This window comes from Pseudochaenichthys georgianus, chromosome 3 (genome assembly GCF_902827115.2).
Source record: "Pseudochaenichthys georgianus chromosome 3, fPseGeo1.2, whole genome shotgun sequence".
Taxonomy (NCBI): domain Eukaryota; kingdom Metazoa; phylum Chordata; class Actinopteri; order Perciformes; family Channichthyidae; genus Pseudochaenichthys; species Pseudochaenichthys georgianus.
In genome coordinates, this window is record NC_047505.1 from 40203169 (window position 1) to 40220040 (window position 16872).

A 16872-nucleotide genomic window follows, 5' to 3' on the forward strand; every position below is an offset into this window, starting at 1 on the left:
CTGATGTCCAATATGATGGATATCAAAAACAACCTGAAATGCAATTGCTCTTATGGCATTTTGTGTTGTATGTTTAATATCGGAGAGAAGGTTCTGGTCATCACTATGTTCATTGTCATTGCTGAGTATCAATTCAATACAACTGCTGTTTCTTTTCAAAATGTAGTATGGCTCATTGCATCGGATCCAATGGAATCTTTTTGTATGTAAGGTAATATGAGGCCAGTGGTAGCTGTGGCACTAACAACATTAATTAGTGGCCCGCTGTCACTGAATCAATGTATGGAGGAGACGCATCATTTCACAATGGCGTGGAAAAGAAACAAGCTTTGCGTATCGGTCACATCATGGCCGATATCTGATCCACTTAATAAGGGCAGTCTGTGTGCAGAAACTGCTGTAGTGCATCGGAATGGGTGCATCTCACTGAATAATGTTTCCCCATTATAGATCCATATAGGAACTATGAAAGGGGGAGATTTTGAATAAACCAAAGCTTAAAAATAGCATTCTTATAATTACTGAGCTATATAGATTTTATTTCAAAGATGAGGCAGAGGTCTGTGTGTGCTCAGTTAAGAACCGGTGCCATACTAGATACACACAAAAATACACGTTGTGACGGGAGTAATCCAGGATAATCCTTTGGAGTATCCTTTGGAGTAAGGAGTACATCCTCCATTGTTCTAACATTATTAAGAGACAGCCTATTGTAAACAGTCACCTCCTTAAAAGTAGGTTTAAATAATATGCTGCCTTGCACAATACATTGCAATATATTAAAATGCAAGCCTTTCATTGTGACAGTCTAAATATTGCAATACTAGATTTGTGCACAGCCCAACTGTCATTGTCAGTAGACCTCTTATTTAAAACAAAACCCTACAGTCTAAGTGCACAGTTTTGTTTTCCTAAAATCTGAAGTAAGTGAATAATAAAAGTAAGCCACTGTAATGTCTCTTTAATCAACATAATGTAATATATAGCTCAGGTGCTGCTGCTGGGCTTGTATTTAAGAATGGATGTGCTGACTGTGAGGAGGAGGTGGATATGGGAGGAGGGAGGAGGAGACTGCTACTGTAGCAGTGCATCAGCAGAGGTGAGACTACAGCCACTAGATCAGTGTGCAGACTGGAGGGAGGTGATGGAGCTACTGTTGGACATGCACACACTTATGTCTTGCCTAGAACCTCGTTTTGTTCCGTTTCTAAAAGCCATCTACATTGAGGGAATGTACAAAGATACATGTGGGGGGAAAAGGTAATGCAGCCAAATCAGTGCACATGCAGACTGTCTTTTGCAGTCGAGCTTTTCTTTAAGCATTCATGTTTGAAGGGAAGCTATGTCGGCCAACCTTACTCCAGCTGCCTCTCATGCCGCCAGAGACACACAGACCTCCAGTGGGCTCAGTATGTGTGTCATTAGTGCTGACCCAGATGCTCTGAAACACTGACTGCATTGCATTCCCATGATAAAACTCCCTTTAGCTCATTACACACAATAGGAACACAAAGGCTAATAACCTCTCACATGGAAATGCAACCAACATGAAATGCCTATTACAGAACAAGGGGGCAGTGAAGTTGGGAAGAGAGACAAAGTTGGGGTTGAGAAAGCTCACAATGGGTCCAGCTGCAGAGGAGAAGCAGAGGTATGTGCAGTGCAATCTGATGAGACAAAAGAGTTGTCTGGCGTCAGGTGGAAAGATGATTAGGCTACAGGGAGGTGTATTGCATACAAGCAAACCCTGCATGGACCAGATTCAGCACAATGTCTCACACAACATGTCAGTGCGGTCAGTAGGGGGGAATAACCCTGAATAATAGCTGTTTGGATGGATAGATGGATGTACTGCGCAAATGTAATGCAATAACAGCCTTCTCCATGTCATATAATCATAAGAGCAATGGTGTATGGACCTCGTTACATTTGTCTTTGTTAAAAATGATAAAGCAAGCTATCCAGCCATATGCACATTGCAGCCTCTATGTGGATGGTGCACCCGGCAGCAATACATGTGCAGATTACAAAACGCTGCCTGTGTGAAACAAAAGACCCATTTCCCTCCCAAACGTATACCTTAACTCGTCACAATAGATGTTTTTGGAATATAGATGTGACAGAGGTGAATGCATCACGTCAGCCTGTGTTTTGTTGGAGCAGATAGCTCGGTGCTGTGCTTACCCTCTGCGGCCAAAGCGCACCGGACAAGAAGTGAAAGCATCCCCACAGATAGCAGACAGTTCGCAAGCATCCCCGCTGCTCCGGCTCGCCGCTCGGTCCTCGAACACCTCCTCTCTCCTCCAGCATTCCTCCTCCGCGGCGAGCTCCCATCGGGATCGGCTCCCCGGGCTTCCAATACTTCGGGATGACCTGTCCGCCCACTGCTCAAACCGGGAGCCATATCCAGTGGAGAAGTTGCTGAAGTTTCAGTCGTAAATAATACATTGGATCAATCCTCGTGCGTGGACGGGAAACACATCGGTCCCGCGGTGGTGTCCAGGGCTGGAGGGGGCACTCGGCGATGAAGGGAAATTAAGAAACGCGCCCTATCGCTCCGCTGCGCTCGGTCCACCCATCATCACCGAGTGGCGCAGGGAGGCGCGCACACTTTGCCAAAGGTTTGACATTTAGCTGTTGTCGGTTTACTGACTCATACAGACCTGCTCCACACGGATAATATGACTGTGGCTGTGCTCCGGTGACGTTTAGCCTCACATTTAAAGGATATGGACGCTGCTTGGTCATTGATAAAGGCTAACACCCCCCTGGTCAAACTGAGCAAATTAGCCTCTCTGCTGTTAATTGTCGGGGGAAAGTCAACGCGAGCAGCCTGCAGGACGACCTCTGCTGGGGGGACCCCGTGACCAACATGTCAGCTTGTAAAGTGGATTAATGTTCAAAACAGAGAATTTACAATGTTGCTTTGTTCCACAAATATTATGTAGCATGAGTACAATGTCCTAAGGGCTACAAAAAAAAGCTAGCTGAAAATTATGTAGTCAAATAAACTGTAGGCTGTAGTACTGCCGTACCGCCACAAGATGGCAGCAGTAACCCAGATACTATAATATACTATAGCCTACTACAAATTATATAAGCAAATAGAAAATCATGCAAAGCCCATTGATCTAGAGTACAACACAAACAACAGATGTTGTATAGTGTAGGCTATTACCATATAAAATACAAAAAAACATTACAAATATATATTTATACTGTTGGCATGTAATCCAGTCAACTGTAAAGTGCTCGTACATATGAGTAATTTGAGATATTGCGATAAAGTAGATTTAACGGCTATTTTGGATTATATTGCGAAATCTCCAACGGAAGATGGAATTTTCTAAGGTATAATGAGCTTTGAAACTATTATATTTCCATTCATTATTTTGTCGAGTAAAAACACTAGCTCATTAAATCTATTATTTGATTGACATAATTTAGATGATCACTGAATCCTTAATATGTAATTGAACCATGCTAAATTAACCAATATTCCCAGGTTTCATATTCTGCTTGTCTTATTTTATATCTGTAATAGCTGCCAGTACTGTCATTTCAAATGTAAGATGTGTTAATTATGTTTTTCTAATATTCTACAGACACATGGATTGGCCAACTAATCCTCAAATGTTTAACAATTTAAAATACAATAAACACCATCAAATAAACAATCGCCTGCCTTTGTTCTTGTTCAAATGAGTTTGAAAACCACTGCACTAAGATGTGACAGAGTTACTAATCAGCACCAGAGAATCACCTTAATAAATACAATAATGGGGGGAAAAAAGTCAAAAAGAGCTGCATCAATAGATTTTTTTAATTCAAAGTGAATCTTAACAATACACCATAACGTCTTTTTTTGACACTCACCAAAAGAGTCACCTGGAAAACCCGCTTAATGTGACAAAGTAGAGAAGGCTTGGTCACACCTAAATCACTGAGAACTAGAGGAAACACTATCGCAAACTGTAAAGAGACATCACATCCATAGAGTTAGTTTTCCCAGTCCTCATACTGTAAATATTGCACAGTGCAATTGCTACATGGCAAACTAGTGTAGCACAAAATAAAAAAGCTAAATTAAACCAAAACAAGAATAAACAAAGCCACAAAAAAAATCTACAGTAACAGTTCAGATTTCATAATCAAGTCTATTCGATAAGCAACCTAAATAGATGATTCCATAACTTGCAGCGTGAATTAACTCTGAAATTGATACAGATGACCAGAAAAATAAGAGCTTGAGCAAAACAAATCTCATCAAATCAAAGAGTAACACAGTAGTACATTTAGACCAATACAGACCCTGAATTAACATCTCTAAAAGATTTGTTTACTGATATCAAAGTCATAACATTTGACAAATGACTGTTGAATCTGTTAAATTATACATGAGTCCTCCAAAAAAAAACATATCCATAAATCCAAGGTGTCAATTGTGTGGAAAACTAAACAGTTTCAATATTTCTCTCCTTTTGCATCCATTATTTTCTCTAACAAGTATGGGAGAGTTTATGCAGGCGCATTGCTGGTGAATACCTTTGGAGGAATCAACACACAGATCACATTTCACATGCTTATTATTGGGGAACTATTTCAAGCACTAATCTGCCAAGTTCATGCCTCGTCATCATAAGCTTTCTTTCCCAGATTCGATACTGGATAATGATCAGTAAACCGTACAGGTAAGAAAAAAAGCTATCAAAATACATACAACCATATCGATGTCAGTGTTTACATGTGGAGTATTACACTCATGACTGACTGTACAGAGAAACCACATCTCCTTCGCAGAGCAGACCCCACACAGAACAAACATCCAGAAAAGACTGGACATAAAGCACGCTCTTCGGCTTTTAAAGGCCAGTGTTGTTAACTGTGCTCTGGTTACCCCCGCTCTGCCATAACTTGTTCGATGGAAAAGCTGCTCGGAGCAGACAGTTTCGAGGCAGACAAAGTGAAGCAACTCAGGTGAGCATGCAAGCTAATGTAAAGCATGGAGATGATCTAAGAACACTTGGTGGTGCAATGACCGCACAATGTAAAGTATTGCATCTGCTGTTCAGCCAGAGTGACTATCCAAAGATCGTTGAGTGTCATTCAAAGTGTATGTGTGTTTTATCACAGAGAGGCTTTGGTGACGGCCATCTGAAACAAGAGGAGCGCCACAATCATGCACATGTCTCCAAGCGGATCAGAGGATGTGGTTTTTGTTCCGTTTCTTATTCCTGGTTGCGTGGCCATTCAAACACTGTCTACTCTATATGGTAATGGGATGAGTGGATGCTATGCCTTCCTCCTCATGTAAGAGGTGAGGAGTCACCATCTTCAATTCTCACTTTCTGAAGCTCAAGGCACATACACAGTGCTGCTCACACCGTCTCCATTTCGGTATAACAATGGCCACAGTTTCGCATTGACATACCATCATTTTGATATGACACTCATAAAGGGGAGAGCGATCCGAACACAAGGCCGTTTAGAATAGCAGAATAACAAAGTGTGAAACTGATATTCTAGCCAGATATAACATTGAACAGTTAAAACATTGCAATTCATATTTCAAATCAATGAAACGAGTTGTAAAACATTATTTTGGAACAAACATTGGGCTAAATTTATGTTTTGGACACAGAACCCCAAAACCTTACTACCTGCATGAGTGCTAAGTGGTGAGTGTGTTTGTGGAAACATTACAGAAGCTTTTCAATGAACATAATGGATTTACTTCTGGCATCTCACAGTGCTCCTGTTACACGCAAAAGAGTACTGGTAGTATACTGGTAGTATATATAAGCACAATGAAAAAGTTAAATCAATCCTGCAAGCTACAGCTTTAGATGTGTACAAAACGTCAATATGAAAACATACAAAAATTAAGTTACATAGATACATCATTTATATGCAGTGATGAGCCCGAAAGGTTAATAAGGATAAAATACTGATGCAAAACACACACCCCGAGAAACAACAAATGCAACTAATGTTCATCATCAGCAATACAGTAGTTACAATTACACTCCAAATATGAACGCAAAACACAAAAATCAAAACCACTTCTATTTCAGATAATTAGGGACCTATACATAAATAGCAACGCTAGGTTTAAACTCAGAGAAATCACCTAATTTCACAGCTATCGAAGTGGCAATCATCATATAGCAGCTTATCTATGATACATTCAAGAAAGAAATGACACGACTTATTAATTGCCCAAAAAGCTAGACAAAACCTCTGCCGATTTTTTAAATACATTTTTTAGTTTTTTAGTTTTAATTTAACCCCATTCTTTACGACTACAGTATATTTGAGGTTTATGCAAACAGAATAGCTACCTTGCTCAGGAAGTGAATTACAGTCTTTGGTGCTGCACAAGCAACTTCATTTGAAAATAAAAGACAACAAAGAAACACACACATAACTAGTCAAATGAACAGATAAAATGCACACACAGCATATATATATATATATATGTAGATATGCTATATATATATATATATAGACTGGTGCTACCATCATATATATGTATATATCCTCCCTGACGGAATGTATAAAATAAGCAGTTGACACCAAGAAGCCTCAAGCCATTAACAAATGGTATAATGTAAAGGGGAAAGTTAACTGTCACACATGCATAAATGAGCGAATTGCACACGATTAACTCACACCTTATCAAGCATCTGTACTAGATAGTCTAGCTCTATAATATATGTCCATATACAGTATGTGACGCGTGTATATCAAATACTGCATGGTTTGCTCAGGCTTAGAAAATTCCATACCTTGAATTCATTCGCATTTTTTCCTTACCTAATCAAAGCCATGCCCACCACACTTCTAAACATCTAATCAACAAAGTGAAAACACTCAAAATGAAAATACGAAGACGAAAAAGAAAACTAATCAACGACTATTTCGATTGTATTGCAGTTTCAAATAACAGTACAAATACTGTTTGTAATAATAGTTTCACTAAATAGAAAGTGATTATCAAATATTAAGCAATACTCAGTACTTGCACTTTGTACACTAGTTCATTTGAGAAAAGGGAGAACGAAGAGAAAAACGGTTTTAATGAAACGGTAAGCATTCGCAAAGCATGCTGCTCTTCTTGTAAGAACAGAACGGTAACTCACTACACACCGAGATACACACCGACTCCGAAAGATAAGCACCGCTATCCGCGATACATCACATCCATGCAGGCTATGCATGGACATATACACGTGTGCATATATATACTCACACAGAGGATGCATCGACTGATTGGAATTTCAAGTGCTGCAGTCCAGTACATTAATAATCATGTATAGTCATATATAAGTAGTAACATTAAAAACCCCAAATATGTAAGGCACTATGGCTGGGGACAGTTATACAATGCAGCGAGTCTTGTGACACAAACAATGAGAGCAACGTCTATGCTTCTTTCCGTTTACATTTTTGCTCATGCAAGACCACATGCAGCGTGAGGAACAACCCTATATAAATCATCGGTTAATTGACTTGACACTGCTAACACTAAAAGACACCGAAAAGGTACAAATACTTCAAACGCAGTACAACATACACTGTGGACGACGTGTGCATCTGTGTCGATCTAGAGCTAGAGACTGGGATGGCTTTACAAATATGGATGCGTCTTGCACACGTAAGAAGGCAATATAGAAAAATAGCTGGGATCAGGGGTGCAAAGTCTAACTATTTAACACCACCCCAATTATTTTACCTGTTTTGAGGAGTATTCGTAGAAGATCCAATGCAAAGATATATATCAAATGTGCAAAACACATTAAGTGTGAGTTTACTACTCATTCATTCTTTCATTCGATCAGTCATACATCGTTTCCTTCTTAATTGTTGCCCAAATCATCTCCACCATTGGAACTCTTTTCCTTTTTTTGTTTAAAGCTTGAAGTTCAATTACACCCAAGTCTCCATGTTTCAAAAAATAGCTTGCTCTCTTTGTGGTTGGGCCATGGTTTTGGAAATGAAAACCATGTTGTTTGAGATAACCCTAGCCCTCGGGTGGCATACAGGGTACCTGGGCAGCCCCGCTCACATGTAGGGGTACTGGTTGATTTTGGTGGGACTGAGGGGGAAACTGGCGTATGCGGGCGAGGCGATGTAGGAGTGCGGGGGGAAGAGAGGCTTGAATTGGCCCTGGGGGTGCAAGGTGGGGGAGGGCAGCAGTCGGGTGTTGATACCCACAGTGACCTGATGCACGATGCCTGCCGGGTGGGAGATGCTGTAGGTGGGCTGCATGATGGAGCGGGAGGCTACAGGGGACGCCAGCAGGTGGGCCACGGGCGCAGCCGTGACCAGAGGGCCAGACGGGGGGTAAGACAGTAAGGTGGGCTGGGTGTGTGGGTGGCCCCCAAGGTGGGGGTGGGGCCCCGTATTGTGGTTTGGGCTGCTGTGGGACAGGGTGAATGTGTGCCCATGCATGGTGGGGGGGATATAGGCCTGTGGTCTCCGGTGGGCAAAGTTGCCATTCCATTCCTGGTGGCAGGAACCGAAATGCTGCACCTGAAGGAGAGAGCATCCAGCTGATCAGTATCACCATCTTTATCACTTACATGCGTTTGCTTTCTTTAAGAGCCACTAGATGCTGCTGTCTGTCCACATTTGTATATCGTCTTTTATCAGTCGTTAACAATCCTCATACTGTTCAAACCATTACAGAGCTCTACTATTTAGTTGTTTCATTAGAAATGCATTAAATAAAGCAGTATTAGAATAAAATGCCCTCCGCCCCTAAACACAAACCCTTCTTACTCAACCAAATCTACTGTGGCAGATGAATCTAGTTCCACTTAGAGTATTAAGTGTGCTCTCCGACGCTGCTACGCTATCAAGAGCAAATATTTGCAATTCAAATGTGCTCTTTTATCACTTAAATGTATAAAGTGTAGTCACAAGCACTTAAGTAATTGCATTGCAGGTACAGTTTGCCAACTTCTTCACATTGCAGAACAAAGGGGTAGATGCAGGATACAATGACTTGAATTAATTAAAAAGGTATTTTCTACAAGCATCCACTAGCAGTTGTGTTTATTGGAACAGCCTGTCCACAGCATTACCTCTGCCACTTATTAGAAAGTTATTCTTGTGAAAATAAAATAAATCTTTTGGCCATACAGATGCTTATACTGTCTGTTCTACTTGTTTGGTTTTCCCAATGTCGATCTAAAGCCAACAACCCTCATCTATTAAGACGTGAAAAGTATAGGTTCCTTTGTGTATATGCATGTGTATGTGTGATACATGTGTGTGTGTGCATGTGCTGACCTGCCCAAAGCCTATAGGCTGCTGTTGCTGGGGCTGGAATGCAGGGGGGATCTTCTGCGGCCGGTTGAGGAGGGGAGTGGAGTGGAGATGCTGGCGCCCAGGGTGGCCTCGCCCTCTGGACTGGCATGACGACTCTAAGACTGAGGGCAGGAGGTCATGTGAAGAAGGATGTGCAGAGAAAGAGATGACATGCGTTAATTCAGACAATTTGGTGTCCCACTATTTCTATCACAGCGTAAATAAGGGCAGGCAAAAGGCAGAAAAAGAAGCAACCAGGGGTTTGATCCAACTACAACTGCAGCAAAGTCAACGCTTGTGGCAGGAGGCTTATCACATTTTTCAGCTGTGTTTGATCACATCCAAACCTTTAAAAACAGTGGCACCTGTCCTCTGAATATCATCTAGGTGATAATAAATAGATGTGTTTGTGGGGATCTGGGAGGAGTTGGTAACTGAGCTTGTTCATAGAGCTTATAGTGGGGTCAGACCATCAGCTATAAATACACCTGGTAGCACTCAAATAGCAAGCTGTGCCCTTTTATGTGGGGCTTTAGTTGCAAAAGATTCATGGTTGGTGGGGGGGTTCCTTTGAAAGGAAAGCTGATCTGACTCCGTAGGATTTGATCAAATATTTATAGTTGAACCCTCAACTTTAAAATACCTATAAACAGGCTTTAAAATGTATTCAGTTGCTGAGAAATATAGGGGTGTCCACAGCCGTTAATGAAGCCTCCATATAGCATGCGTAACGCTACTTTAACACCAGGAAGAAACATTCAAACATGTATTTGATCATGACAGCCAGAAAACGTCTTCATGTTCTCTGATTGACATCCAAGCTCCAGATATTGATATCCGGGGCCTTTACCATTGTGGGGCAATTACGCATGTGTTATGTATCTTTAAAAAGTGCACATCCACACAGATACAGGGGCACTCAGAAACAGTCTGGAGCCAGAGTAAGGAGTGATGACAGCAAACAAATATGCACTCCAGAGTTTAAAGCCCATACTTCAGGGCAGGTCACCCATAATCACCTGTGAGAACCTCTGCGGCCTACAAAGGCAACGTAATCCCAGGCCATGTGACCTGTGGAGCAGACAGCAGCAGTGATGACTGACAGCTGGCATGACCTGCTCATGCACTTCCATGTCTTGTAAGGGGATAACACCATCAGACCGTAGCCTGAGTGTGCATCTGAAAAGGTGCCCAGTCACCTGCTATACCGATGTGATCCTTTTGGTGTAGAGATAGCCTGGGTCTAACACACTGGCCAGGGAGTCACTTCCAGACGTTTTTACTTTAACAAAACACACATTTCCGCATGTAGGCCTGAAACCTAATGTACATTTTTAGGCAGCTCCATGTCAGAATAGATCAGTCTCGAACACTAACAGAGTACATTTTATTATTTTGTTAATGCGTTTTTATTTTATTTAAGCTTAATCTTTTTTGAATTTGTTGATCTTTTTTTCAAATGTAAGAACTAAGGGTTCACAGCTTTTTAAGCGGCATTACAATTCTATTATATTATAATCTCTTATATCAGTGGCATAAAATGGTCTTAAAATTACAAAAATATTGTTTATTGCAATTACTTGCAATTACTTACTACCAAAAAAGGTAGTTATCATGACAGGACTAAGTCAGACTTAAATAAGGATCATAGTGAATGAAGTTGTGTTATGGATCCATCATATATCCAGTTGTACCTGTGTTGCCGTATGTTTCACTGACAGCAGGGTAGTAGTTGTTGTTGTTCTGCAGCACTCTCATTGGAGGAACCACAACAGTACGAACTGCTGGCTTGCTGGGCTCTGTCACCGGGGCGATGCACGCCACACGGGGCTCGCAGTTCTGGTTGCTGTCGGCGATGATGCGTCGCTGTGTGAAGGGACTGTTGCTATGGCCAGAGGCGTCTGATGTGGGCGAGCTGTCCACCGTGTCACAACCACTCTCCTGTTCGTCATCGGACATACTGCGACAAGGCAACCAATCACAAGGGAGGTTAGTGACGTGTCGTTTGTAGGAGTGCAGCCATTCATGTAGAACCAGTAAAAACATGTTTGTTTGAATGAGTTGCATTGACCGTACCTGTTTGGGTGTTTGCAGGGGGAGGCGCTGGACTGGGCTGAGGCGGAGGAGCTGGTGCTGAGCGTGCTGTCAGGACTGCTGAGGGAACACACTCTCTCCATACTGACGGTGCTCTGACACGCCTCACAGTCTGCACTACCCTTACACCTGTGTGCAGACAGACACAATCATAAGTATAATACAACATTTCAGAAGCTAAATTAGAAATATTGTAAGAAGTAACATGATGGTCAGTACTCACTCCCCCATCGAGTGTCTTTGTGCGCTCTCGTCGTCGTCGCTGCTGATGCTGATGACACTAACAGTCGGGCTGGCGAGGTCAGAGATCACCATGGCCTGCCGCTGCTCCTGCGAAACTGAGAGCTCCTCACAGTCTGGCTCCACTTTACAGAAGTTCCCCCCCGCCCGCCTGTTGGTCCTTTGCTCCTCTTCAGCAGTGCGCCCTTCTGCCGGGCACCTCGCTTCTACCTGCTGCACATTCTTTGCTGTATCGGCCATCTTTGGGGACTGGCATGCTACATTTTGGACGTTCGTGTTTTGGGAGTAGTTGCTTCCCCTGTTAAAAAAACAAGCCAATTTAAGAGAGGAAGTAACCCTTTGAAGTGAATGAATGTGTGTTTTGCAAAACTCACATGTTGTACCTGTTCACACAGGGCTTGGCTCTCTTGTTGGCAGCTGGCTGTGGCCACACCACATGTGCAATGCCTATGTTGATTGGCTGGTGGTGGTGGTGGGTGGACATGGTCATTTGGTTGGTTAAGAATGGCTGAGGGTGTGCAATCATGGAGCTGTAATGGTTACCATGGGGATGCACTTTCCTGCATTAAGGAAACAGAAAATTGCGAAAGCCTTTAGCCCCATTACCAACTAAATGATCTCAGTCAATGGTCCCAAGGGACATGTATGACTCATTGATCATTAATATTCAGGGAGCAGACGTGCTGTCTCAGAGCAGTACTGCCATTCCCAAAGCTGCATATAGAAACTAAAGGTAGCGAAACTCTAAAGCATATTGCTTTAGATCATATTACATATTTTAATTATAAGGAACATATAGAGGGAGGAATGTGGATAGTGCAAACAAATTATATTGTGATGTAAACGAAGTTACAGACAAACAAATTGCTTACCCCCAGTCACCCAGTCTTTGTGAGCCCGCCACAGAGTCAGATGCCAAAGTGGCTGGTGGGGGGGGTACTGATGTCACCTGCTGCCAAGTGGGCAGCAAGATCTGCTGTGCACGGCTGGGCCAGGCCTGTTGAAGTTAAACGGAGCAAAGCATTAACATCAAGTACATTAAAAAGGCACCGTGTTTTTGGATCATTCTGAATTAACTTTAAATGATAAATAATGAATGTAACAACCATGTAACTACATTATCTACACTTAACAAAGCCATGCTGTTCCTTCCTCTTTGAGCTCCTTTACCATTATCCCATCCTCGCTACCCCCTTACCTGTGTGATGACTCCGGGTCTGATTTGCATGGGCTGGATGGGGGGTGCTTGAGTGAATGGAGGCACAGACGCCTCCATTCGAACAGAGTAGCCTGATGGTTTAGCTGTGTTGGTGGGGATACCTGCAGGAACAATGGAAAGGAAATGTAGTTTAACCACCACAGATAATAACAAACAAGTGTGAACTAAAGATATAAACCGCCTACCTTGTATGGTTGGGGGACATAGAATCAGAGCCTGCTGAAATGAGTCATTGCATCCAAACTGACCATTCCCGGTCTGCAGTGGTATCCCAGGGTGCATTACTGACGTGGCTGATGGGGCTAATCCCTAAAAAAGACAAATGTTATATGACTGGGATGCAATGATCAACAATAGCATCAAAGCGCCAGTAGGTGGTGACACATCTGCCAAGTGTGACCTGCATCTCAGCCTGACAGAGCCCAAGGGTCTGTCTTCTACTGAGAGCGCTTCATGGGTTGGTCAGTCAACTTTACGTATAACCGTGGCTTTTCGGGTGAAAAGTGGCTTACTTGGCAAACCTATGGTAGCTTAACATTGTCACCTCCAACACATGGCGGATATAGTACAGAGGCATATTGCATATGATTGGATAGATTTGTGTATGAGCCCGTTCATAAACAGATTAACCACTTTATCCAGGATCACAAGGTTAGATTGTTTTTTAAAGGTTGATAACTAAAAGGTCGCTAGGAAATGTTGAACATACTCTGACAGGCCTGAGGGCTGGACAAAGAACCGTTAAGCATGTGCCTCTGCCTCACTGCTCTTGTGCCTGGCTATAATCACATTTATTGAATAACGAGAACTAGGCCTACATTGTTCTGCCACAGCTCCTGCATGTAGCCCAACCCCCATACACATGATAGTAAACACAAAGCAGCCTTTCACAGGATAATACTAAAAAAGCCTCCACATTTCTTGTTGAATTCTCTTGAGGAAGATAAGAGGAAACATTTACTGCTCCATGGAAACATAGCCGAACACTTTTATAGTGAAAAGAATTAGACCAGTTTTTTTGTCATCAGCTTTTGATTCTAGGAATGAAGGAGCTGTCTAATAGTATCTGTATGTGTGTACTGATGAAACACATGCAGTCACCATTATTCTGTCACAATTGGTCATCTTTCCAAGTATCATCTTCTCAATAAATGCTTTTCAATAAGCATCGTTTTACATTACAAAAACAGGGTCCGCTCCTGTTTTTCATCAGCAACAACAGTTATTTGCACCGTTGCCATGACCTCAGAAACATGACGTGATTTTGTTGCCATGACAGCACTGCTAGGACGCAATAAGATGGGTGAGTCGGCATACACGCAAGCAATAAAGGCGAGAAAATTGTCTACATGATCAGTCTTCACAGGAGCAGATGAACAGAACAACACATTGCATGTCGTCAGTGACCCACACCATCTGTCTATATATAATCTAGTGATTGTAAAATGTGTTAAAACAATGTATAATCAGTGTAATATATGTAATGCTTTTATTCCCTGTAGTAAGTGTAATAACACCGCCAACACACATCAAATGAAACGGCAGATTGTAATTAAACAACATCCTGGATTTACTTGAGTGTGAATATTGCTGAATGGGTGGTTGACAGAGGCAGCAGCGGTTGTGGTCACAGGTCTGATGAAAGGAACTTTATTTCTGTTGACCGCCTCATACGCACTGGGGCGAGTCCAGCAAACATCCATGATGTGGAAACATGACTTCACGCTACAGAAAGACAGAGAGGGACTTCGAGTTAGGTAGGAAGGTCAAAATGACACCATGTCCCAAAATCTGAGGCTTATTGGACTTACTGGTTGCTATGGGGAAAGTCGAGCAGGTGTTGCATTGTCACAAAGGGGTGGCTGAGAGCCTCAGCGGGGGAGATCCTCTCTTCTGCATCGATCAACAACATCTTCTTCAGCAGGCCCACAAACTCCCTACGGTCTGCCTTCTCCACCAACAAGTCACTACCTTCCAGATTCATCACCAAGTTCACCTGGAAAACACTTTACTGTTAAACTGTTGGCTAGAATCACTGTTCTTAAACAGAATAACGTACTCAAAGAAAAAGAGGTAAGGTCCAATGTAAAATGGCACTGTGTATGATGTATCAGTGATTGTTTTGATATGAGACCCATGTTTCAGAATGATAAACAATTTGTCATGAACATGAATTCTCAAGAATCTCGTCTGACTTCTAAAATAACCGACCTAAACGAGCATTGATGGTCGACTGGGGAATTTCCATGTGCTGTCTTTTTACAAAGACCAGTAAGTGAAAGTGGGTTTAGCATTTATCAGAAGGGAAGTTGAGCTCAGAGGTGATCTTTAATTTCCCAGTAATGATATGTGTATTGTGTTCATCCAGCTGTGGGTGTACTTCCTCTGGGAAACACTCCGTAGCCGGTTTTCTCTCAGCAATTGATGTTGAACTTCCTCTGAAGTTCTGTTCGGTACATTGTGGTGATGGCAGCTGAACATACATGCGCTATGTCATCCAAACAGCTGAAGATGTACTTCCTGGCCTCCTTTGATTTCATTCCCGTCTCCGTCTCATGCTCATCTGTTGACTACAGAAAAAGAACATGTTTAGTGGGGCAGCAAAAACTAAATATAGCAAAGCAGTTGACATGCTGAGTCAGAACATATCTGTTGACGGAGTAAGCCGACCTATGATTTTTTACAATCAGCTTTTAGTGAAACAAAACAAGGGTAGAGGTTAGTTGTTTTCAATAAGTGGCAACAAGCTACGAAGGCATAGGGTGCTGCAGGGGTGTAAATAATCCTCACCTTTAGTCTCCGTGCCGCATAGGTTGAGTCAGACTCTCTGCAAAAGAACCGTGATGTCTTTGTCCCCACACTCAGTAAATGTTCCCCTGGCAAACCTTGTGTCTGCGAAATGTAGCGAATCTGTTTGACATAGGGAGAATAGCAAGGGAAACAAAGGAATAAACAAAGGAATAAATACATCTCATCGCTGAAATCAAATATATTTTTCATTGGTGTGTTTGAGGAATCAAGAAAGCATTCCAATACTATTTATATTAAATTATGAACATTATTAAACAAAGGTGGGTATTTTCACTGTTTGTCGATGTATCTATCATCCCCACTCTGAAACCAAAAGGTCACCCGAGAACTTAATACTAACACACTCTTTTATGTTCTGATCATTTACAAGGTAATGGATACTGACGTCACACCATCACATCCCTCAGAGTTAAAGTTACAGTGGACATGTACATAACGGGGACAGCTGCAGAGACCTTGAAGATGGCCCATTCCTGACAAATGGTTCGACCCAAGTGAGAGTGCAGCTTGTGTTTATCTCTGTAAGGTGTCATGGTGTTTTCATGTAAACCTTGATAATAAGGTTCCTTCAGTCTCATTGCCAAATGCTTGGCTGCGTAATGATGCTCGTCAGTCAGATGCTGCTGGGCGAGAGTGTGACACGCAGGTCTATGATAGGAGAGCAGTGAGAAGCCCGGCTGACGTCAATCACACGCATGTGCAAAGGACAACAACCATTAGAGATTCAGCGTTGACAGCGAGAGCCAGGCATGGGGAGAACAGAGAGGATCGTGAAGGAGATCTCGCTAATCCTTTCCCTTTGAAAAAACACCAATTTAGAAGAAAGGCAAACTAATTATTCCTCACACCTTTACTTCACTTATATAAAGTTCCCACCCTGCTGCCTGCAAACAATAATAAAAACGTTTCTATGTGTGAGTTCCATGACAAAACTCACATTTAAAAAGTGAAAAACAGACCGTAAGAATGTTTCTGTTGGAAGCTCATCACGTGTTATTCTTCAAGTTGCTGCTCCAGGCAAATGTGATGCTCGAGCTTTTGGCTTTTGTAAGTCTGTTGCTGGGGTGCAAATCCTGCAATCACTGCTTATGCGGGTGGGACACGTCTATGGGCGAGTTAATGATCAACCAATGCATGATGAATGTTATCTCATCTGCTTAGAGCTTTGAATAGGATGCTAGACAGCCCCTGGC

The 16872-nt window shown here is 42.3% G+C and overlaps 2 protein-coding genes across 3 annotated transcripts in view; both read right to left on the bottom strand.

Moving 5' to 3' along the window:
* The window catches only part of kiaa1549lb (KIAA1549-like b), a 68135-nt gene extending 65258 nt beyond the window's left edge, over positions 1 to 2877 (bottom strand). Inside the window, 1 exon segment of the mRNA XM_034074932.1 lies at positions 2185 to 2877. Within this exon segment, the coding sequence (XP_033930823.1) occupies positions 2185 to 2404 (220 nt within the window). The 5' untranslated portion in view covers positions 2405 to 2877.
* Positions 2878 to 3804: 927 nt separating this feature from the next.
* Positions 3805 to 16872, bottom strand: part of hipk3b (homeodomain interacting protein kinase 3b) — a 41921-nt gene continuing 28853 nt past the window's right edge. The window contains exons 4-16 of one of the 2 annotated variants that reach the window (XM_034074952.2): positions 15659 to 15778; positions 15352 to 15438; positions 14680 to 14864; positions 14443 to 14593; positions 13054 to 13177; positions 12848 to 12969; positions 12522 to 12646; positions 12033 to 12209; positions 11633 to 11947; positions 11392 to 11538; positions 11010 to 11275; positions 9298 to 9437; positions 3805 to 8535 (exon numbers count right to left, since the gene is read on the bottom strand). In XM_034074952.2, the coding sequence (XP_033930843.1) occupies positions 8065 to 8535; positions 9298 to 9437; positions 11010 to 11275; positions 11392 to 11538; positions 11633 to 11947; positions 12033 to 12209; positions 12522 to 12646; positions 12848 to 12969; positions 13054 to 13177; positions 14443 to 14593; positions 14680 to 14864; positions 15352 to 15438; positions 15659 to 15778 (2430 nt within the window). In that variant the 3' untranslated portion in view covers positions 3805 to 8064. Of the gene's footprint in view, positions 8536 to 9297; positions 9438 to 11009; positions 11276 to 11391; positions 11539 to 11632; positions 11948 to 12023; positions 12210 to 12521; positions 12647 to 12847; positions 12970 to 13053; positions 13178 to 14442; positions 14594 to 14679; positions 14865 to 15351; positions 15439 to 15658; positions 15779 to 16872 lie in introns of both variants that reach the window. The other variant, XM_034074943.2, reaches the window with a different exon arrangement.